We start from the raw sequence: 23,559 nt of genomic DNA on the forward strand, positions 1-23,559 counted from the left end.
GATTTCTGAAGTGATAATCATACGTGGCCAAAATTATGCCCTTCCAAAATGAGATGACTGGTTGGGTGGATGAAGGGAGAGGATTGGATGTACTTTATCTGAATTTTAATAGGCTTTTCAGAGTCTCTCCCATAACAGTGGCACAAAACCCGTTGGGAGGCCAGTCATCAGTGGTGTACCCCAGGGGTCGATGCTGAGGAAATGCTGTCTGACATGTTCATGAATGACCTAGATGATGGGAGAGAGGTCATCCTCAGCAAGTCTGTAGATGGTAGGAGGGACTGATAGAGCAGATGTGTGTGCTGCCATTCAGAGGGACCTCAACAAGCTGGAGGATTGGAACAATGGGAACCCTCTGAAGTTCAGTACAGGGAAATGCCAAGTCCTGCACCTGGGGAAGAGTAGCCCCATGCACCTGTAGAGGTGAGAGAGAACACCTGTGCAGCAGAGAAATTCCTAGGGACACAAAGTTCACAGTAAGCAGCAATGTGTCGTTGCAGCAAAGGGGACCAACAGCATACTGGATTGCTTTAGGAAGAGTGTTGCCAGCACACTGACAGAGGTGATTATTCCCCTCTACTCAGCCACATCTGGGAACTCGTGTCCAGTCCCATACTTCCCAGAACAAGAGAGACATGGACACACTGAAGCAAGTTCTGTGGATGGTTGTGAAGATGATGATGGGACTGGAACATATTTGATGGGGGGCTCAGAGAGCTATGGCTGTTCATTCTGGAGAAGAGAAAGCTCAGGGGGATCTTATCCATGTATATTAATATCTGTTGGAGGGAGTAGAAGAACATGGAGCCAGACTCCTTTGCCAGTTCTTGGTGGTATCCAATGGAGAGACAAGAGGCAACAGGAGCAAAGTGAAATACAGGTTATTTCATTTAAACATTTAAAAAAAAACCAAACAGTTTTTTGCAGCAAGGGTGGCTAAACACTAGAACAAGATATCCAGAGTAGTTGAGAAGTCTCCATCCTTGGAGATATTGCACCCCCAACTGGACAATATCCTGAGCAAATAGGTCAAGTTGTTGCTTCTCTTAGCAGAGATGCTGTGTGAGATGTTCTGTAGAGATGTTTTCCAGCCTCAATTTTTCTGTGATTCCTTGCGTTTAACCGCTGCAGTGCTGAGGCTGCTGGTATGCTTTTTCATAGGTGTTGACTGCATGGCATGTACGCTGTCTGATTTCTAAGCAGGAGCTACTCAGGTGGAAGAGCTGTCTATTAGAAGGAGAGGACCTCCCTCCAGTGGCTGTATGTTGATCCAGTTTTGTGCAGATGCTGGGTGTGCTCTGGGGAAGGACAAGCTGGAGTGCACTGCTGGAGGCCGAGAGTGTTGCCTGTTCCCAGTGTTGTCATCCGTTGTCCGTGTTGCCCTGGGCTGTTTGAGTCTGCCCGAGAGACTGAAGAAAGCTCTTGAGCAAGCTCTTGCAGTTTAGCAATTGCTTTTTTCTGTCTTGGTACTTGTTTTTTCTACTTTGGTTGCCCTGCCTTGCTTGTTAGAAAAGTTTCTGTCTGGAACTGCTACTTCCTAAGTTTCCCTGAGTTTCTCCTTTGCCGAATTGTCAACCCCCATGCTTGTTGAGGGCCATGGTTATGAGGGTGGTGGTGCTGTGCGTGAGGGCCCCTTTTTCAGCCTGTATCTCCACCACAGACCATGGTTCAGACCCATGGAGAGAGCCTCTGAAACCACAGACTACTGTTTTTCACTTGGAGATGTCTAAGTGACTGCTTTGGGTTTGCATCTCCTTTGTGAGGCAAAGTGCATGCTAGCCATGTGTTTTGGGAGCTTGCCAAAGTGGGATTCCTGCATCCATTCAGGGATGGCCTGTGGCAGCCTTGGTGAGGCTTGGCAAGGGGAAGTCGAGACAAGAGGCCATTAAGGAGGCCAAGGAGGTGGCTGTGGGATTGCACAAGGCCAGGCTGTTGTTAGGAGCCAGCCTGGTGCCTGCAAGGTGGTATGTGCAGTGAGGATGGCTGTGCTGTTTCTTTGGTAGATGGACCAAAGGCAGCCTGGCTTTGCAGGGCCAGAGTGGTGCCAGAGCCCCTGATGAGCTGTGGCAGGGGGAGTGAGGACAGGCTGGAAGACTGTGGCTTCCCAGTACTATAAAGTAAGATGGTCAGCCTGCAGGATGGGAGTGAGAAGCCAGGCTGTTTCTCAGTGGGGTTGAATCTAATGTGAGAAGCTGATGGAGAAGCTTTGGCTGTCTGCTTTGTTGATTTCTGAGGTGCACTGCGAAAGGAGAGGCAGGTCTCCAAGACCTGTGTATGCTGCTGAAGCCTTTGCTGAGCTGCCTGCAGGCCCGCATGACCCAGCATTTACAGGTGTGGAAATGGTTGCAGATCCTTTTGCAGACTATGGATGAGCTTGAGTCTCACTGACTATTATCCTCCCTTTTCCACTCCAACAAGGTCATTTGCCATGCTGTTGCTTGCAGCGAGACTTTCCCAATCGCTCAACTGGTGGCCCGGCAGAGAAGTTCCAAGAAGAAAATGGGACGGCAAGTGAACTGTCAGATGAGACTGAAGAACACGTCTCCAGTCACGTTAGCAGGTAAGCCCCAGGCAGCTGTGGAGGGCCTGCCTTTGCGAAAGAGCTGTGCAGCTGCTGGAACAAAAGTCTTGGCTATGAGTGTGTGTCACTAATGACCATGAGTTGCGTGGTTCCTGTGAAGAGTTCCTGGCAGTGGGGAGTGTTATTGACAAGGGTGCTCGTGCTTGCAAGGCATGGTCAGTGAGGAAGCCTTTCTCAAGTGCGTATGCGAGATGTGAATGATCTTGAATAAAGGTTCTTGGGGGATGCTTGGCTTCACCTCCACCTTCCTGTGCTTCTGTGATAAATGTGGTTGAGATGCAGGCAAGAAGTGTGGCAATGAGCCTGCTCATTCTTTGAGGCTGAGCTTAGCCTATTGTGGAGTAGCAGGGATGAGCCATGCCCTCACAGTGAAAAAGAGCCCTTGCAACATAATCTGTGGCTGTTTCAGCAGCTCCTGTTGCTGCTGCAAGTGCCCAGGTACCACCGCGTTGCTGATGCCCAGGGGCTGCATAAGCTGCTGCAGCAGTGTTTTCCAAGAACCCTGTGGGTCAGCTCTGCCTCACTGGTCAGTGGAGTATCCCAGGACCAGGACTGGGCAAGGCCCATCTGCTTGCGAGTTGGCAGGTTGGAGAAACAGTGTGCCTTGCAGTTTGTTTGTGTTGCCTGTTCTTGTGTGTAACAAAGGGTTTGCTGCTTCTTGCTCTCCTGTAACCACTCCAACAGTCTACCCTCTAACTGGGAAGCTGAACTGGTGACTCCTGTCCCAGTTAAATGACAATGATCATCAACGAACATTGTTTCACTATCATGCACAGCAATACCCCTTGGAAATGTTTGAGCCAGCAAGTAAACAATGAAGTGCCCAAGAGGTCATTTATTCCAGTGTGGCCTGAAGGCCAGCGTGGCATGTTCCTCTGCAGGTGTTCTTGGGTAACCTCTGCTGCGTGGTGGGAGTTTGGGAGGAGGGTGCTTGCAAGCCAGAGCAGAGAAGAGACCCTTTGGGCAGTGGTGCAGAAGGTGGCTGAGAAGGTGGAGTCGGGCTACATGTGCTGCACCTCTGGGAGCTGCTGCTGCTATTGGGTGGTAAATGGCAGCCTGGCCATGGGTTTCACCTGAGACATGACCTGTGGTGGCACCTCACAGGTGCCAGGCTTTTCCAAGAGCATAAGGGGAAACAGATCTCCTGGCTCTTTCCCTGCTGCAACACAACGGTGGAGACTCTGGTTTGTGAGTCATTTGGTGCAAGCCACAATGCTGTAGCAGAGACTCACGACTGTGGCTGAGAGGATCCTTCCGAACTGTCTTTTGGAAAGGTATGGCCTACCTGGAGTGAGTTACTGCTGTGCTTGAAGTCTCTTTGAGTGGGGTGAAGGAGAGTGCTACTCATGGCTACGTCTGTAAACTCTTTAGGAAAGCCGAAAGGAACTTTGCGACAGCCCAGGCCTTTGAGCGTGCAAGAAGAAGGCAGCAAGAGGCCCGTTCCTCGCCTGTCACGAGGCAGAGGAGTGGCATGTGAAGTAGTGAAACCCACTGTGGAGAGTGGCCGGTCTGCCTTGCCTCCAGCTGCTGGGAGTGGACCATCTAAAGAAATTCCCATGCAGAGGCACGTCACTGTGGTAAACAGGTCAGTGTGTGCATGTCTGTGTGTTTGAGTGAGGTGAAATGAAGGGTGGTGGACCCTTGGATGCTGCTGTACCAGCAGTGTACTTTGGGACATGGGAATCCAGGCTCCCACCCTTGCAGAAGGTGAAGTTTGAATGTGGGTTGATAGGCAAGAGGGAGACAGGTGACCCTTTGCCTTTTAGGATGCTGCTGCAGCTATCCATGCTCTTGGGCTGCTCCTGTGTCTTCTGGGGAGAAATCTGGCCAAAGCTGCCACACCAAGGCTGTGTGGTGAGGTTGCTGCTTCCTGGACCCAGGTGGGAGCTGCTCTGGCCAGTGCAATAAGAAGCAGAAGGAGGTTTGTGTGGAGGTGACAGGCAATGCTGCATGTTCAGGGCCATGACTGTCTGCAGGCGGCTGCTCTTTACCTCTCGCCTGACTTCTCTGTTGCAGCATCAGTGTTTGTGGCTCTTCTCAACGTGCTCAGCCCCAGCAGCTGCCCCACCGTGTTTGGGTGAAGTGAGATGAGGGCCAGAGCTGCAGTTTTGCTGGGTTAGCGGTATGTGCTGGTTTTCAGCCACCTTTGAGCCTCTCTAATCCAGGTGGCTTACCCATCTGCTGCCCCATCACTTCTCTTTCTGTGTTGTTTTCAGCCGCCCTGGGCCATCAGCTGATGGTGGGGAGAAAGCGTTTGCTGTTCCCTCATTGTGGCTGCGCTCAGTCCGCTGGAGCTGTGATTGTGGTGGTAATCCTCTGCAGGTCACTGGGCTGGCTTAGCAGTCAGCCTGGCATTGAAGGGAGATGGCAGCGGCTGCGGCTTCCGCGGCGGCATAGCTGTGAAGCGGCATGGAGCAGAGCGATGGCTTAATCCTGCCCCGGAGCCTGCTCTTTCTGGAATAACCCACAGAAAACAGGCACCTGCAGCCCCGGTCACCTGCATGAGTCCCATGTGCGTCAGGCGTGTGTGCCAGAGGGGAGGTGAGGATGCGCTCAGAGCGCTGGTGAGAGCAGCAGCCGCTTCAGCTTTTGTGCCTGCGAGTGCAGCCTTGCACCGATGGCTGGTAGCGCTGTCTCGTAACCATCCTGCTGCTGGCAAAGTGCCCTTTGCAATGGCACTGCCCTGCTGGTTGTGCTTTTGGGAAGTTCCCTGGTGTGCTGGTGCTGGTGGAGCGGGCAGGTGCCCCAGGGCTGGGGAGACAGCCTTGGGGCTGCTGGGTGGATCTGCTGGGGCTTTGCTCTGGGGCAAGGCTCCTCTTGAGGGCAGGAGACACTCCTGGTGTCCGTGGGCAGTGGGGCTGTGGTTGTAGCAGCAGCTGTGTGGCTGCGCCCAGGCAGAAATCTGGGGGAGTGAAGAGGCAGGTGGTGATGGCAGCAGGAGCCCACAGCTGTGAAGCTGAGATGGGTGAGAGGAGAGCAGTGTTAGGAGCAGCGAGGAAGCCGCAGGAGCTGGCAGTGGCCATGTGAGTAGTGGAGGGTTTGGGGGTAGAGGCCAGGGAGGAGAGCTGTGCTGCGTGGGGCAGGTGAGGGGAGTGAGGCTGGGGCCCCAGCAGGAGCGAGGAGCCTTGAGATGGGCCTCTGTGTGCATCCCAGCTTCCAACAACATGAGTGTGGACTGAGCTGACCCTGTTCTTCTGCTCCTGAGTGAGCTGGGTAGAGCTGCGGTGGAGAATCATGTCACCAGTTCTGTGCTCTGTCTTGTTGAGGAGGCTGCTGCAACAGAGGAGAGAGAGGTCAAGTTGTCTAGTTGTGAAAAAGAGGTGGGGAACAGGTGTGCAGAGTCTTTATCTTCTCTGTCTGTGCAGATGAGCTGGATTTTTTGAAGTAGCAGTTCCCTAAGAGGCAGAGATCCTTTGTCCTGGACAGGCAGGGTACTTACTGTTCTCTCCAGGTTAGTTGTTGAAAGGCCAGAAGGCGTTTCAGAGTACCTGAAGCTTTGTAATGCTTGAAATAAAATTAGGTAGATGTCAAGTCTATTCTGGTTCTTCTAATGGAGTGTGCTTCATCTTGTGTTGTCACTTTTGTTCCTCTCTGACAGGTTCCCCTGAGCTTTTTTCGTGTAACAGGGTGCTGCTTTTGTTTCTGGTGTCTTGTTCCTGCCCTGCTCAGCAGGAGAAGCTACAGACGAAGTGTGCTTTGGTCCAGGTAGTTCTCTAGAAGAGGTCTTGTGCTGTTGCAAAGAATCCAAACGCTGTACTGTTTGCTTGGGGACATACTAGAGGGAAGGTTCATGGAGAAGAAAGTCATATATTGTTTTAATGCAAGATTATGTAGTGCCCTGTGTGACTGGATTAATTTGTTTCAACTTGGCTTCAGGACTGGCAAGATCCATCCATGGCTGATGTCCTTGCTGCTGAGCACGTTTTGTGCCCCCAGAGCTGCTGTAGTTGCTTGTGCTTTGAGAATTGCAGGAGGGAAAGCCACTTTGAGCTGGGAGGTCTGACCTCAAAGCAGTGCCCAAATGAGCAGGGATGTGAGCAGCATCCCCAGAAATCCTGGGCTCACACCAGGCTCACAGGTGGCCGGTGCAGACTCGGGGCCACTGTTCCAGCAGCGCTGCCAGCAGCCTGTGAGAGTTTAACCTGAGCTGGCAATCAGAGCCACAGTAGCCACTTGCTCACTGCCCCCATCCCCAAACAGGGGAGAGAATCAAAAGGGAAGGGAGAATCTTTTGGATTAACACAGTTTAATAAAATAACAAAATAATACTAATATACCACTACTACAAATAATAATATATATATAAAAAGGAAACAGAATATAAAATGAAAGATACTCAGTGCAATTCCTCATGAATTCCATCTGCACTGAGCAGCCAGTCCCAGGAAAAGAGCACCCTGTCCTGAACAGCTGATCCCAGGGGAAGAGGGGGAAAAAAAAAAAGAGGGAGGAAGCGCTATAGAGGCCCACTGCAAAACGGTAGAACAGCAAAAGGCCAAACCAAAAGAAACTCCTGAATGGAACTCAACCAAAATGGAGTAGAACTGGAGTGGGTCTTTGTCTCCATCTCCCTAGCTGGAAAATCCAACTCTCCTAAAATACGAAGCATAATGCTAATGACATGGAATATTTTCGTTGATCAGTCTGGATGTCATTCAAGGTCTGCCCTGTCCATGCCCCACTTCCTTGCTGCCTCACACCTGGAGCCAGAGAGCTCAGAAAAGGCCTTGGCTTCCAGACATCAACTAAGATAGCAGTAAGCTCTTGCATTCTCTTTGTTCTAACTCAAAGACACTGGAAAGTTACTTAAAGAAAAAACATTAAGTCTGTTCTGGGTGTTACCTTCTTATTCCCAAACTAAATCCAAACAATGACCATGCTAGCTACAAAAAAGAAAAGTTTCTAGCGGTATGAAGAAAATTAACTTGCTTTCAGTCAAGCCAGCACAGGATACTGACTGTTCTTGGTGCTCCACCCAGCATCATGTAGTGAAGCCCCACAGTGGGGCTGCAAATGGCAGTTCCTATGTGGCTGCCAAAGTCTGTGTGCCATTCTCTAGTGCTCTGTGGTGTTTTTGCTGAGGGATGTTCGTGACACAGCTTCTGGGGCTTGCTGCTGTGTAGTCTTGAGTCGAAGGCGAACAGGCTGTTTCTCCTCCTCATGCTATCACACCCAGGTGACAAGTGGGAGATGCTGCACTTGTGCCACATTGTTTCTTGCTGCCCTCCCAGGCCTTCTGGCAGATACTATTGCAGGGTCTGAGGGACTGTTGTTATAGCAACAATTGCGCATGTTCATGTTATGAGTATGTTGCTTTGGACCTGCAAACCCAGAGAAGGTGGGAGAGACCTTGCTTGTAAGGCTAACTGCAGAGATCCTTGAAGCTGGAGAGCAAAGGCATGGATGAGAACAGGTTGAGATGCTTCGTGACCCCCTTGCTTGGCCCAGCAGGCAGGATTTGCTGCTTGCTGCCACCTGGCCCCGCTGCTGAGACAGCACTGTCCAAGGGCCAAAGAACAGAACTGGATGGGGTGGACCTTACCAAGGTAAGGGCGTAGGCAGGGAAGGGCATGCCTTCCTTTCACTCCGAGACAGTGGTCTGTGGGAGTGAAACCCAACTGGCTGCTGGGCTGCAGCTCCAGCTTGGGGCTTGGCAGGTCTGCGTGGCTGCTGAGGTATTTGTGAAGGGCCAGGCTGCTGCAATGTTGCCCTGCTGCTGGTGTGGCTAGGCGTTCTCTTGCTGGGAGCAATTTCTAGCAGCTGAGGAACACGAGTTGTTGCAGGTGGCTGAGTTGTCCCTACCTGCAGCCTGAGGAGAAGTATGTTGGCCCTGCCGCTCTCTGGCTGTGTTCTGTCCCATCTTTGGAGAGATAGGACCACCATGGTCTGTGTGAGCAAGCAGTGCATCACAGGATCCTTGCCCAATTGCTAGGCTTGAAACTGATGGTAACTGGGCTCAAAGCTGATGTTAGGACCATTTTGTTCCATGAGAAGCTGTTGAACCACAGCAGGAAGCACGGGAAGATACCACGTGAAGTCTCTTAATACTGACAGGATCCCAAATCCAGTTTGCTTTCACATTCAATATGAGGGAATCATCAGTCCTCTGCTCCAGGTTCCTTTCCAAGGTGTTCTGGATGGCATGGCTAAATGGAGAACATCTGCTCTCTTCCTCACTGAAACCTTGCTGCAGTTCCTGGTGGCTTACCCTGCACTCATGTCATCCGTGTCACCTGATGTGTGGCTTAAGATGGTAGAAATCATGTGTGGCACTGAGGACTAGAAGACAGTTATGGATTCTCACTGGGAGGCAGTTGTAGCAGGACATTCTCCATTAGCCATGTGGCTAGCTCATGGGATTGTTCTGCTTGCTGCCTAGCAATGGTGGTATCTCTTTTGAGTCTGCTTCCCTTACAGGGGCTTTTTTCCTTGTGTGTCTGTCGGGCTAGGAGTTGTCCATAGTAGTAAATATATGTACAGAGAGGTGAGATCCTGGGTTTCATGTAGAATCTGCATGGCCAGTCACGGCACACCTTCTAAGAAGAGACTGTGCTGCTGCTTTGGGTAGGGAATCTGAACTGTGCCCAGAAGGTAGAGTTTTCCTGTGATGGAGGGGGAGCGTTGAAAGAGTCTTTTCAGATAACCAGCAAGTGCAAGGTGTGAATGTGTATTTGGGTTTAATGTGGGTGACTTTGCTTTTCTACTTTCTGAGTCTTGGCCCACTTCTGTTTCACAAATGTGCTTGTAGTTGATCTGCTGCTCAGCAGTTCTGGGCATGTGTCTCATGCTTTGGAAAATGCTGTGCTGGGCAGTGGCTGTCTTCACTGCTAATGCTGTGGGACGTGACCCAGAACAGAAGTATTATTTCTGGTATAAATGACACTCCGTAGCTGATGGAGGAGCCATAGTTTCGTCTTATGGGGACAGCAAAAAAGCAAAGGAGACAAGGTTATGCTAAATTAGAAGAGGTGTGAATGTGGGAGGCCTCATTCTGATTTGCAGATCTGCTCTGAGTAAAGGTCAGTGTGAAGACACATAGGGCTGTCTTAATACTCTGCTAGTCTACATGTCCTGTTGCTACTAGCCGCAGCATCATACCTGTCCGCTATCCTACTTTCTGAGAGCCCAGGTGAATCTGGGAAAATCCCCCTTGGTGTTTCTGTGACTGGTGAAGTTTGCGGTTTCCCCCCAAGTTGTCCCTGAACTCCAGAGGTGGCCAGTCTCCTTACTGGCCTCTTGGACAGAGACATTCTGCAGAAGCTCCTCAGTGCATGTGCGGTGGCTGCTGTGGTCTAGAGGTACCTAGTGTTCACAGCATCTGTGGGGATGCCTTGGATCTGTGGAGAACTATTCTGGTGCATTTGCCACGCTGACTTCTCCACTGCAGCTATTCTTTGGGTTTGTGTCTTTGAACCCTTTCCTCCAACTCTAGTTTGCTTTTGCTGCGGTGTATGTAGTTATTCCACAGCTGATTGTTTCCAAAACAATCTTAGAGATATACACACTGCTGTGACCTCTTCACCCTCAGGAGCTTATTGTGCTGCATGTGCTCCCAGCATAAGCTGCTGCTCTTTGAGGGACCTCAGAAGAACACCTGCAAGCATGACATTTGTGTCCTTTCTGTGAGAGAGGACTTCAGAGAGGAATCTGTTACAGTGCAGCAACAGCATCCACGAAACAACCTTGAGTTCCTGTGTAGTTTTAGGTGTTGCTCTGCTTTCTGAAGCCAAATACTCTAAGGAGACTCTGATATGGCTACCAAGAAGGTGAGCATAATCATGTTCAACAGCAAGACCGAAACGCCATGCAGGTAACAGACCAAATAGTCAGGCTGAACGTATCAAATGTAAGACCATCAACTGTGTTATTAACCTTAGATGCTCTCCTTTTTCTAATATCTTTTTACTATGCACTTTGTTTCTCACAATAACCACCTGTTGATCTGTCTCGTTACTGATCATCAGGTTGTTTTCCAAACCAGGACATTATGAGTACTGATCTGGTGCAGGGGGCCTGCTAGAAGTATGTGAAATAGATTTTGTTTTATGTCTAGGTCTTGTAAGCAAATGGAATGCTATTCAGAGCCACGAGAATGATTTAAAGCAATTTTCTTTTCAATTTTAGGCCTGAGAAGAGACTAACTGTCCCACCACGGTTTCAAAAGGAGTTGCAAGTTCACCTGTCCAGAAGCTCTTCCTTAGATTCAAATGGTATGTTTGCCCATTAAGAAATTTTTTGTTGACTATTCTCATTAGATTGGGTATCACCTTAAGAAAAATCCATGTTAGTACTTGTTTTGAATGACAGTAGGTTTGGATGAGAAACCAAGTTCTGTGAGTGAAACTTCTTACTCTGATTTCATGGTGCTGGGGAAATGTGTCTGTTTACTTGTCTGCCTCTCTGTCTTCTAGGAAAATCCTTGCATAGGAGTGTCAAAGCCAATCTCAAAGCTAGTGTGAGTAGTTTGGAAATGGAAGTATGCTTAACTTCACTGCCAGGGTAGGGATTTGGTAGAGGAAAGTGAAATCCTGGCTTTCAAGAGGAAGCAGCACAGTAACCTAGCTGTCCAGAAAATACCCTTCTGTGTGCCTGTCTCCCAGCAGTTGTGCAGTTAATGGACTTGCTTTCTTTGAGACCTGTCAGCTACAGATATGGTAGCAAATACATCCTTCCAAAGGGAGGAGAGGAGTAGAGAAAAGGGCGCAGGCAAGCTAGTGATGTGAACCTCCAGCTGGGATAATGACTGCCTTGCTCATACACACACTGTATGAAACCGTCCAAAGTAGCTGGACAGTTGCTGTCTCTTTCCTTGCTGTGCTGGAGGGTTTCCTGGGCTGCAGCACCACAGAAAGACTGAGTGCTGGGTTCAGACTTTTCCTCAGCACGTCTTAGAATGAAAGGCAAATCGTTTGTCTGCTTTGTGCATTTCTCTGAATTTAGAAGAAAGTCCTTGGGTATTTTGCTGTATTTTTGGTGTTGTGTTTGTACTTGTAAAGAAATTATTTTATGTCCCTCTTGAGACACTGCCTCAGTGCATCCTCTCAGCAGCAGCATGGCTGAGGGTTCTGTAACCTCTTCTAGGATCTTTTCAGAAGAAACATTTAACAACTTGTTATTAAACTAGCCACAGAAATTGAAAATTCAACTTCAGGACAGTTACTAACTGTCTGAAGTTTCCATGGTGCTTTCCAACAGAAAGTGACTGAAACAGCCATGCTGGGCAGGAGAGCTGCATTTTAGAGTTGATGCTATGCTGGCAGCTCCCATGTTTGATTTTTGAATAGGTAGGTAATCATCTGTCTTCTTCTCTGCTGATAAGTCTATATTTACTTCAAGGCTGTATTTTTGTTTAACAGATAACCTGAATATATCCGTTGCAGAGACACGTACTATTGCCTCTGGCCCTCCTCCTACTCCTGTCCATGAAGTTCAAAGTCGTATTAAGGAGATTCTCAGCAAGTGCAGCAGTGGTGTTTGGGTATCAAAGATACCACAGATCTACCGGGAAATGTACTGGGAGGACCTTAGCACAACAGTGCTTCGTGAACTTGAGAACTGGCCTCATGTGTGCACAGTGAGTATTGAATGTCATTTTTCTGGAAGATGCTGGTACTCTTTCTGAGTGTTCAATTGGGAAATGTTAGTTTATGTAGGCCTGCATTTCCTCTCACCATCTGTAGCAGTGAAGAAAAAAAAAAGAAAGAAGAACCCCACCCCCTCCAATTGTAACAACGCTTTCAAAACATCACCCAAAAACCACTGTTGTCTTCACTAGCATTGTTTTGAAGAAGAAAGGTCAGCCTATCTGGCTTCCTGGAGCAAGTGCTCTGGGTTGCGGAGTTGTTACGTTTAACTGACTCCAACACTGACAACTCAAACAGCAGCTGATGACACTTGCTCTCCATGACATAATTGTTTTTGTTTGGTTGGTTGTTTTTTTCCCAATTGCATTTTATGCTTTTCCTTGTTGGTGGGTTTATCTCGTCTTAAATTTATAAGCTACCAGCAAATCCTGTGTGAACAATCTTAGGTCTGTCCGTAGTTATTATCTTTTTATAGGCTTTTCCATAGGTCTTTGTTTACATCTTAAGTCAAGGTTATGGAATTTTGCTGTGTAAGTTACACTTATGATACAATAATAGATGAAAGTGAAGTGTGATAATGTTGTGGGGAGAGATTACAGCTTCCTTCCTGCCCACTCCCACTGATATCTGTTACCTATGGATCACCAGGGGTGTCTTTGTCCTTCATATTAGGAACTGTATCAGGCTGAGCCTCCGCTTACAGGTCTGCCACATGAGTTGCCATCACCACTGGGTTGAGTAGACACTATCTCTTTTGTTTTCTATCCCACTAACCCTCACCCAGAGGCTCTCAACTGCATCATCACTAACTGTAAGGACTATACAGTCAGAGCTCTCCCTTGCATACAGTGCAACTCCTCCACCTTGCCTGCCTTGCCTGTCCCTCTCAAAGAGCCTATAGCCCTCCGTTCCAGCACTCCCATCGTGGGACTCATTCCACCAAGTCTCACTAATACCAATGATATCATAGCTCTGGGAAATGACCTATGCTTCCAGTTCACCCTGTTTCTCATACCGTGTGTGTTGGTGTACAAACATTTCAGATGTGCTCCTGAGCCCTCCATGCTCCCAGGACCAGCATGAACATTCCTGCTAGCATTGCCGCCCTCAGGCAATGCCGTGCCAACCCGTGGCTTACCCTCAGCTCTCGTGTTGGCATCCTTTTCCCCAGTGGTGCTAGTTTAAAGCCCTCTCAATCAGTCCCATCAGCTTACAACCAAAGATGTGTTTCCTCCATCAGGAGAGATGGATCCCATCAGGCCTCATCATACTTTGTGCCTCAAACATTCTTCCATGATTATAAACGCCAAAGTTTTGGTGGCGGCACCAGTCCTACAGCCAGGTATTGACATGTTGGGCTTACCTGCTTCTTCCAAAGTCTCTCCCCGTTACTGGGAGGATTGATGAAAATACTACCTGTGCTCCTGAATTTTTTAGCATTCTTCCCAGGGCCCTGAAATCTCTTTTGATCGACCTTAGATTTTTTTCGTTGCAACATCATCAGTACCCACCTGAAATAGCAGAAGTGGATAATAGTCTGGAAGCTGTACTAAGCTATTGGGTTGTCTGGTGACAACATCTCTCATTTGGGCCCCAGGGAGGAAGCAAGCTTTCCTGAAAAGACAGCCCAGCAAAATAGCAAACACCATACCACTGAGGAAACATGTAAGCATATGTCAGACTCAGATGTGCTTCTCTCACCTCCACCCTGAAAATGCACAAACAAAAACTCACGTGAGACATGAAGCAGAGTGAAAGGGTGATTCAGAATGTTGATGGGTAAAATAAGTAATGGATTCTGTACAAGCAACAATTAAGTTAGATGATTTAAGTGGGTAAAGGTGGAGATATAGGCTATAAAAATATGGAGAAGGTAAATGGGGAATGATCATCATCTTGAATTCAAAAGCAACTGAATGTCTTCATGGATGAATGGATGATCCCTGGCCTCACTCGGCATGAACAACTTCATTCCAAAGAAACTGTCACTGACAGTGCCTGAACTATGGTGTATCCAAAATGAGGAAGAGGTATCGCTAGATGTGTCCTATCTGCTGTGCTTTTTCCTAGGCACATGCTGTTGTCAAAAGAGGATGTCAGGCTAAGAACACCATTGTTCTGACCCAGTACAGTTCTTCTAATGCACTGATTCAGCCTGCCTGTATGTAATTTTTCCACAGCTGATCCTTTCTGGCCAGTCTTGGTCCTGACTTCTTTCTAGGAGTCGCCTTTTTTCATGTTCGTAGATCAGCCTGAGAAGATGACAAAATAATATGTCAGTCCTTTGTGGTGTTTGTCAGGTGAAGCTGTCTTCTAACGTCTTTTTCTCCACTTACCTTCCCAAATTCATTCTTGCAGTTAGAAGAGAAGAGTGAATAGTAGGCAGACACCTTTTAATTGGCAGAAAGAAGGGATGCATGCTTCTATAGTTGCTTCTAGAGTTTTCTTGTAGTAGTGGCAGCCTTAGTGTTTCCGTCTGGTTTCTTGGGGACCTGGTAGAAAAACAACACTGCCATTCTGAATTTATAATTTCCAGTTGTGCTGGAAGAGATATACTTGCTTTTCAATAGTTCTATAACAAAGATGTTCTTTTTTGTAAAACATCCTACTGGCTCTGGCTACCTATGAGCTTAGCCATAATCAGAGGCTGGTTTCATCTCCAGTAATCTACCATTCCTCAGTCAGTTATCTTACCACTTTTTAATAAGCTTATGGCTAAAGAATATGTAACACCTGAGCATATACTTTTAGTGCGCTTGAACACATTGGTGTTGTCTTGATTGATACTATGTGAAAATACTCCTCAGACTGGAGAACATTCGCCTGGCTATTTATTCCAAGGAAGAGGTTTTACACAGTAAAGGAAAGCTTAGTGTTCTTTGCTTCATCTCTTGGATGTCTCTGGTGGTGCTGGGCAGGTTCTAAAGGCTGTCTGTCTTCTGGAAGATATATAATTGGAAAAAATCAGAGATAAGAAAGGGAAAATTGGCATGGATTTTGTTTGGTGGGTTTGGGGTGTTGTGGTTGGTTTGGTGGTTTTGTTTTTTGTTTGTTGGTTTTTTTTTTTTTTAAAGTAGTCATTACAAGTTTAAGTTTGTCATCACGAACAGGAAAGTAGAGGATATTTTTAGACAAGAATGGGACTTGTGTATGTTGCTTAGTTGACAGGTAGTATATTCTGTTTATTTTTTTTAACAGTATCTAATTGTCAGAATATTCTTCATTTTTTACATTTTATAGAAGTTGTGACTGTTTGCAGAAATTGAAACTAAGGGCTTAGGAAGATGGCAGCTGGTAAACAGACTGACAGAAACAGGATTAGAGCTGCTGTTTTCTGAAATCTCTGTTCCTGGGCAGTATCCCCTCTCCTAATGAAGCAGGTGCTACATACTACTACATCTGGCAGCTGAGTTTTTACCACAGTGTTTAGAGCGAATTAAACAGGTCCGCTCACAGAAAAAGAGGATCACTGTAGTAACCAGTTGTATTCCTAAAGCAACTTTGGTTGTCAGGATTTTACTCTCAAGGAAGGAAATCCTATACTATGATTAAGCTGTGTGAAGCAAAAGTCATCATTCCAGAGAAATGGACTTGTGAGAATAAAAAATTCGGCTTTATTTGTATGTAATAGATAGTGTGTTCTTATGAGCTGTATTGTACTTTGCACACAGAGGAGATGGTGGAGCGGCCATCATGGCTGGCAGTAGGTATGAATGAACACTTGCACAGTTTTACACAAGCCCTATGAACTGTCTCCTGCAGCTGAACTCTAGCATTATGGTAGTTAGCTTTCTTTTGCCATGCTCATTGAAGAAATCAGTGTTGGGTCTGACAGTTTGCTTTAGTGAGTATCTCAGTACTAGACGCAGAGCCACTAGCTATTTAGAATGGAGTTCAGTGAACAGAAGAGACGTGTTCTGCCTAAAATTTAACTAGAACTAGATGTGTTGTATATAGTACAGCACAGGACAAAATACTGTTGCTATCAGCCTCACTGAGAAGGTATTATCGTAGTATGTGTGGAAATGAGCCTGTTGAGGACACAAGATCCAGAATGACTTTGCTGCCCAAACACAATGCGAGAACAGGCTCTACCTCAATGTTCCTGAAGCTCAGTCTTGCTGATGAATGGTTAGACAACATGGTGATCCACCAAATGAAGTCAGACTCCATTTGACAGCATCTCTCCTTGTTCTTGCTTCACATACCCTTGCAACTCCTTGTGTGTTACGTCTTGCACTTCTCTGACCCCTTAGGAAGACTTCAGTGAATTATGAGGTGAAAATTAGTGCAGCCAAAAAAGAACTACTGACAAAGGTGTCTGCTGATCCCTGATGCTGGCATGAGGATGTGAGGAATAAGAGCAGCCCTCAGCAGTACGGAGGTGTTAGGTTGGCTCAGCTGGCTTTTTGCATCACAGAGTTTCACTTTTAACTGTGTGTTCATAAGTCAGAGTCTCAAAAGCAACAGAAACTGTGGAGAATAATTATCTTCACTGCACTGTGCAAGGTAATGAAGTGGGAGGGCAAGGAGGATGGGCAGAAGGGGGCAACCTAAAGACACTCCTGAACTTTGCAGAGCTTACCACCCCAGCCATGAGCACTAGCTGAACTTGAACAAGGGATATCTGGGTAATAAGGATCCTTTAGTCTAACAACAAAAGAAAATACAAAAATATGTCCAGTATGATTTGTATTTTAACACTTCAGTTAAGTACAGAAGTAATGATTACCAGAAATAGAAAGGTTTCAGGGTCATTGTGGCTGAAAATTTTCATGTCAGTTGGAAGGGCTGAAAGTATCTTCTATATTTGCCTTGAAGAATCCAACAAAATGTATTGTTGTCGTTGCCAGCCTGAATATCATAACTGGTATTTTCTGGGCCCTCTTAATTAAAATGACATACCTGTCAGGGTTAGTGACTAAAAAGGCTATTAAATAAAAAAACTTCCAAAATTATTTTACCTTTTGTAGCATTGTAAGAGGCCTGTGATTTTTGTGATTTTTACATCCTGATAACTTAAATTCAATTGAAATTCAGAAGAACTGAGCCAGTTCTTCTAATATTGCATAAACATTTCACAGAATCACAGAATCACTGAGGTTGGAAGGGACCTCTTGAGATTATCTAATGTAACCCCCCTGCTCAAGCAGGGTTACCATGAGCAGTTCTCCCAGGGCTGCATCCAGTCATGTTTTAACAATGGACACTCTACAACCTTTCTGGGCAACATATTCCAGTCCTGTTGCTGTCCAGTTGCAGCTTCCCAGTTGACATGAGGTTTGGCCAAAGACAAGATTTTTAATGTGTCCTTTTGGCATTTAGAGTAAGAAGTTTGGTATTTTAGCTTCCCATGCAAAACAATTGGTTGCGTATTGGACTAGAAGCTGTAAAAGCTGGAGTGGATCCCAAGGTTAAGCTATAACTGGATGATGTAAGGGGCTTCTACAGCCTTGTAATGAAAAGCTTTTTACTGTGTCTGAGGGAACCCTGTGCAGTGGGCATCTTCAGACTTTCAGGAACATTGCACAAGTCTGTTGTGTTGGGTTTTTTTCCCCAGAATTGGTAACTTTGCATGCATATTGGTAGCTTAACCTCTTCCTTGCAGAGGCAGCTACTTGGAAGAGCAGGGAGGAGTGAGCATTAACACATCTCACCATTGCCTGGGAAGAGCTGTACAGTAAAATGATTGGCAAAAACAGCAGGACCTGGAGTTGTAGTGGCTGCCTCTCACAGAAAAGATGCTGTCAGCCAAATGTATGGATGTCAGGTACTGCTGATCAAAGCTAGCAGTACTTTCCTCACTGCTTTGAGCTTCAGCTTGCTGGGAGTTGAACTTCAGGTACTATTCAGGAAAGTCAGGTAGATGAGAGCTACCTTCACACTGAAGCATTTGTCTAAGGTGCCTGTTGCCAAAAGGTACGCAGTCTGTGGCACATATGCCATAGTAATTAATTTCTGTGTTGCATATTTAAATTGGATTGGAAATAATTCATGCATCAAACTTCTGATGAATTATTCTTACTGAATCAGTGATAGTTCTGATCAGTGTGTTTTAGAGCAGTATTTGACCTATTTGATGCCAAGAATCATGGAGCCAGACTTTTCCTGTTTGCCACGTATGATGAGATGATGCCAACTTGCACTGTGTATTTCCTTTCCATGCCTTGCAGAGAATGGCAGAAAATAGCTGCATATGCTAGTTGTCAATGTAACTTTGAAAATGAAGGACATTTTCTCTGACTAGAAACTCTAATTTCAAGGAGGTGTGTTTTCTCCACTTCTTTCATGGAAGGCATCAATGCTTTAGGAGTTTGCCAGTGTATCTGCTCTTTGATCATCACTGTACACACCGTACAAGACTCAGTGTTATCTTGGTCATTCTGGCATCACAAAGTGTATCCTTGCTTTTGATCATATACATTAGTGTAGTGGTTTATTTGCATGTTGTTGAGCACACATATACAAAGCTTTTGTTGTAGCAACACATTCAGGAGCATATCTACCTTCACCCCTCTGTATGTGTATTTCAGAAGAAGTGGGTTTGCTTATCTTTTGCATTTCACTTGACTTACTCAGTTGCAGTGTCAGTATTTATCTTGGAAGTACTTTTTTATTTGAAGATTTATTATTTTGGGCTCTAGATTTTAATTTTTAAGAGCCCCCTCTGTTACTCAGTCCCAGGACAAACATGTTTTTCTTTTTCGTCTGTGTAGAACAATTTCGGTCTCTGTCGCACTCATAATACATTCTGATAGCTGTTGACTCTGCTTTGTGTTCTCTCTAATGGAGAGGTGAGAGCAGGCAAGATACGCTTACAAAGCAGGCCTGCCAACCATATTAATGGGAAGTACCTTGCAGGCAAATCTATAAACTCAGCTGGAAATCAAGCTGAGATATTTGTGCAAAAGAAAGGGCGGCTATTTTGAAGTGCTGCTCACAAGCGAAGCTGTTTGCTTCTAATTAAAATTTCTGCAGTGTTGTGCATCCCTGAAGGTATCTTGTCCATGACACTGTCTGGAGGAGTCTGTTGCATCTTGAAAATTAACTTCTATGCAAGAAATAGTAGCCTAATGATGTCCACCTGAGCTTATTTATACTGAAGGACACTGAAACAACTTACTGAAGTAGCATTTTTCCATCTCTAAATGCTTTGCTCAGTCAGCATCTACAGTCTCTTCGAAACAGAGCTTCAATGCCTAGAAAACCTCAGAGCTATTATTGGAGTTAAGAGGCTTAAAGGTCTCTAAGGACCTTTTCCCTTTAGTCTGCTGCCAGTATTTAGAGTGTAAGGTTTAATAGTCCTTTCAGCTAAAATTTATTCATCTCTGTTGCAGCACTAGTTAAAAAGAGCTCACTAAGAGAAAGAGTGCGTACAGGTAGACCTCTGCATACAGCTTCTTTTCAGGATGAACTGACTACATTCCCACACAGGCTTCTCAAACAGATTGTGGTCCTGATAGCATCAAGTATTTTCTGGAGCTAAAAGTTTCATTGGCTGGTCGTTTAAACAAATTCCTCAATCTTGTGGATGGACACTTGGGACACCCTTATTGATCCCTCTGTATCTAGGATGTCATTACCTGCAAGATGGTGTGCCCTGATTTTTCCTCTGGGCCACTTGATATACTTCAGTCTCTTGACTGCTTTGATAAGTTTTTGTTTGTTCGCTTGTTTTTAACCAAGCTCCTTTCTTCGCCTGTGGTTCAATGGGTGCAAAAAGATTCCTGATATCAGAAGCTACAAATGTAGGTTCTTCCTGTCACGAATCATTGAAGACATCTTTGGCCCTTCTAAGTTGCATGGCCTGACAAGTTTTGTCACCTCTTACATGAAGCTGACTAGCAGAGATGCCTAAGAACTTGCTGAATATACCACTGATACACTGAAGTCCTTTGTATGATTTGTTTACTTTTTACCCTATAGTAGATATGTGTTCTTTAGTAAACAGATATCTACAGGCCACTACTTTTTCCGCCAGTTAAGAGGGAATATCTCCGTAGTGAGGCTACTTGAAAAGACTCAAGTCTTACAGCTTGTGGACTCATTCACGTGAATTCAGGGAGCCAAGGGTTGTTAGACAGGTTTGTTTTCCTTCTCATGTCTTATTCTTGCAGAAAATGTTACAACTTTAGTTTTCCCTGGTAAAGAAGGATTCAGACTTGCCACCATGAATGGTTAATGGTTAATATTTTTTAATATCTATGAAAACTATTTCCTTTTTGTCAATTTTAGATGGCACGCATGCTAATGTTTGGAAGTTGGCCAAGACCTATTCCCAAGAACCAATAACTTGCTTTTGCACCAGTCTAGACAATGTAATGAACAGCAAGTGGATGAAAATGCTCCTGTATAGTAACCCATATGTAGTTTGGTGACTCTTTCGATTCAGAGCTTCGTGTGGCAATTTGGGCTGAGTGTAAAGAGGAGCACATAGGATAAAATGTGTGATTCTTGACACAGTAATGGCCCTTTTTTCAGTTTTTTCAATGTTCTGTAAAGAAATGTTATCTTGATAATGTTACCTTGATAATGAGTGACATGTATTATTCTTGTTATGTAAGATAATACTTGAAGTCTTCTTCATTATGCTTCCGTTCCATGTTGCTAAGACAGAACAGCAAAGAATGATTTTAGCAAGGTTCTGATGGGTATGGTTATCAATACTGTAAAGGTAAATGCTACTTCTGAGTAGTAGCAAGTAATTCAACTACTCATTGTTTTGTTCATTGATCTACCTCTGGAAAGGACTTCGGTGTTATGTTGACCCAGGAAACTGATGAGAGTTGTTTCCTCCAAGGAAGGAAAATAAAGGTGGAGCTACATAAACCTTAATAACTCTGTTGCAGGAGTTGTTCTTGCTTTGAGACCAATGCGAAAACACTGAGAGCTTTTGTTATCTCAGGCCTCCATAGATATTCTTGCTAAGCTATGGTTAGGTTGATCTAGGTTAAAACTCTAGAGCTTTAGGAAGTGGAATTTTATTGTGAGTTTATTTTTGCATGTTTCAAATGGTGCTTTCAAACTTGTGACTTCCGAACATGTGAGATACTTGTTGTTGAATTCAGCAAGGGTAGAGACATATGGACTGGCAAAAGATCTGGATATGGATGGAGGCTGTGGGCGTGGTTTACAATGGCCTAATCAAATTTATTATGAAATTTATTATGATCCAGAAATTTCTTCCTTAATTTCAGAACTTCTTTAAAAAAGAAATTCACTAAGCATCACAGCAGATAGCCTTTACAACGCTGCCTAACAGGTGTCTTCTTGTCTCTGAAGTATATAATCAAATCCCTTTTCCCTCAGTAAACTGAGAAACCTTTGTTTATGGTACGCCTACCTGTGTGGAAGATCGTGGGGGTTAATGTGCAAAAGACCTAAGTTTGTGGAGTGTGTCATCATCTTCTGGTCCTTCTAGGAGAAAAAAAGAGACCACAATTCTTTGAAAGCAAGTCTGAGTTGTATTGCACAGATTAGATATTTTCCCTGGACTGATGTTGTCATATGTGTTTGGTATCCTTCAAAATGGAGGAAGAAGCATTACAAGAAATACTGCCCTATAGTAACTGCCTCAAGCTTAGTTCCCTGTGCATGTCCACTTTAAAGTCTGTATAAAATGCATATTATAAAAATGTAATTGCCAGAATGATTTAGACTTATAGATGCAACTGATTATTGATGCTACTTTTTGTTTTCCAAGGTGGAGAAAGTACACAGAGGTGATCAGATGGATGGGCTTCTCTATCCTGCCAAGAAAATACCACCAATAGCAAAAAGTGATACAGAGCAAGAAAAGGCATCTCAGAATGTTAAGTCCCCAAAAGTAGACCCTTTGTTAAAACCAAGTATGGAGACCACACCTGCACCACTTAGTAGTGACTTAAAGCAGAAGGTTGTTAACATCTTGATGAAATACTCCAGTGGTCTTTGGGCTAATGCACTTCCCAAATTGTACCAAGACACTTACGCAGTAAAATTTCCAGAAGACGTTCTGAATAACCTAGAGTTGCTCTCAGATGTATGTATAGTGGACTATGTATCTGAAGCTCCCAGAAAGGCCATCCTCTATGCTAAACCCCAAAGATGCATTGATGAAAATCTGAATGTCACTGTGAAGGTCCAGAGGCATGATGGTGTGAAGGCAACAGCAGAACAACAGTATGAAGAATCCAAGGACCAGTATCCAGAAAACATCACTGTTCCTCCTCTAATCATTCCATCGGAAGGATCTGTGTCCGTCATTGTGTTAGAACTGAAAAACACTAACGAGGTCCTAATCAGGCAAGTTTATACTTCAGAATCTATCTTTTTTGCTTTCTTTATAAATCCACATATTCATATTGTACAAGTGTGCCACAAGAAAACAGATGAACAGAAGGTTGCAGGACTTTGTTATTTACTTATTTTGATAATGAAACTTAAGAATCTTTTTAGTTTTGTGCTTAAATGGAAATTTTCTGAAACTTTTTCTGTGCTGAGCTGATCAGTTCTATTGTTAGCTTGTCTGAGAATCAAACCTGAGTTGACTTGCCCTTGGAATACTTTTTAAAATAATCCTACTCTAACACACATTGTAGTATTCAGATATTTCTGCAATAGTTACAAACTTTTTTTTACTTCTGTAACTGACTTACTGCTAAGTAGGTGTAACTTGACCGTGTTCAGATTACACTGCAGTGTTCACTTTTGGAGACAGATGAGCTTCTATCCAACAATAAACTACTGGTGTTTCTTGGTTTGGTTGCTAATCAGCCCAGCCTTAGAGTACAGTGTAAGAAGTGGATTGTAGTGGCTACATTACATACATGTTACTATACTATTTCAGAAAATACCATGATAAGCTTTCTGTACTTGATTGTTGGGATAAAACAGACAAGTTCTTTAAAACTTTTTAAAACAAAATAAAACAAAAACCACCAAACAAAAAACCCCTAACACTTTTTATAGAGGATATTTAATTTTTAAAATTATTTCAAATCAAGCCTAATCTTCAAAAGTTTTATATGTCACTTCAAAGGATGAATTGAGCAACTGTGTGGTAATATACTATATTGACAGCTCTCTGTTTTTTCCACTAGTGTCTGCAGTTTCAGCTTTCATTAGATAATTTCAGTAATTCTCAGAGGTCCTGATTAGGATCAAAATATGTGTGTAGTTTACTTACAGGTCCTTTCTCTATGAATCTGTTACCCTGCTCCTTGTTGCTGGTTGGCAATATTCAGCACATTAGCCTTAATGCTGAAATTTAGGTATCCTTTTTCTCTCTAGGTATCTGTAATGTATTGGAATACTCAACCTTGAACTTTGTGTCAGTCCACTGTTTCAGTTTCCTGAAGTAATGGAATCTTAATGGCTGATCATCTGTAGTGAAAATCCCCATACTTGGGGTTA

General features: G+C 44.9%; 1 protein-coding gene across 10 annotated transcripts in view; it reads left to right on the plus strand.

Moving 5' to 3' along the window:
* Window positions 1–23,559, plus strand: part of TDRD7 (tudor domain containing 7) — a 49,460-nt gene that overhangs the window by 8,670 nt on the left and 17,231 nt on the right. For 8 of the 10 annotated variants that reach the window (XR_010607879.1, XR_010607880.1, XM_065656841.1 and 5 more), the window contains exons 3-7: window positions 2,419–2,560; window positions 3,953–4,166; window positions 10,706–10,791; window positions 11,938–12,155; window positions 21,869–22,449. Coding sequence is in view for 8 of the 10 variants with exons in the window: in XM_065656841.1 (XP_065512913.1) it covers window positions 2,419–2,560; window positions 3,953–4,166; window positions 10,706–10,791; window positions 11,938–12,155; window positions 21,869–22,449 (1,241 nt within the window). In the remaining 2 variants the exon portion in view is untranslated. The remainder of the gene's footprint in view (window positions 1–2,418; window positions 2,561–3,952; window positions 4,167–10,705; window positions 10,792–11,937; window positions 12,156–21,868; window positions 22,450–23,559) is intronic. The other 2 variants (XM_065656838.1, XM_065656842.1) reach the window with 2 other exon arrangements.

This window comes from Caloenas nicobarica, chromosome Z (genome assembly GCF_036013445.1).
Source record: "Caloenas nicobarica isolate bCalNic1 chromosome Z, bCalNic1.hap1, whole genome shotgun sequence".
In the NCBI taxonomy this organism is placed as follows: domain Eukaryota; kingdom Metazoa; phylum Chordata; class Aves; order Columbiformes; family Columbidae; genus Caloenas; species Caloenas nicobarica.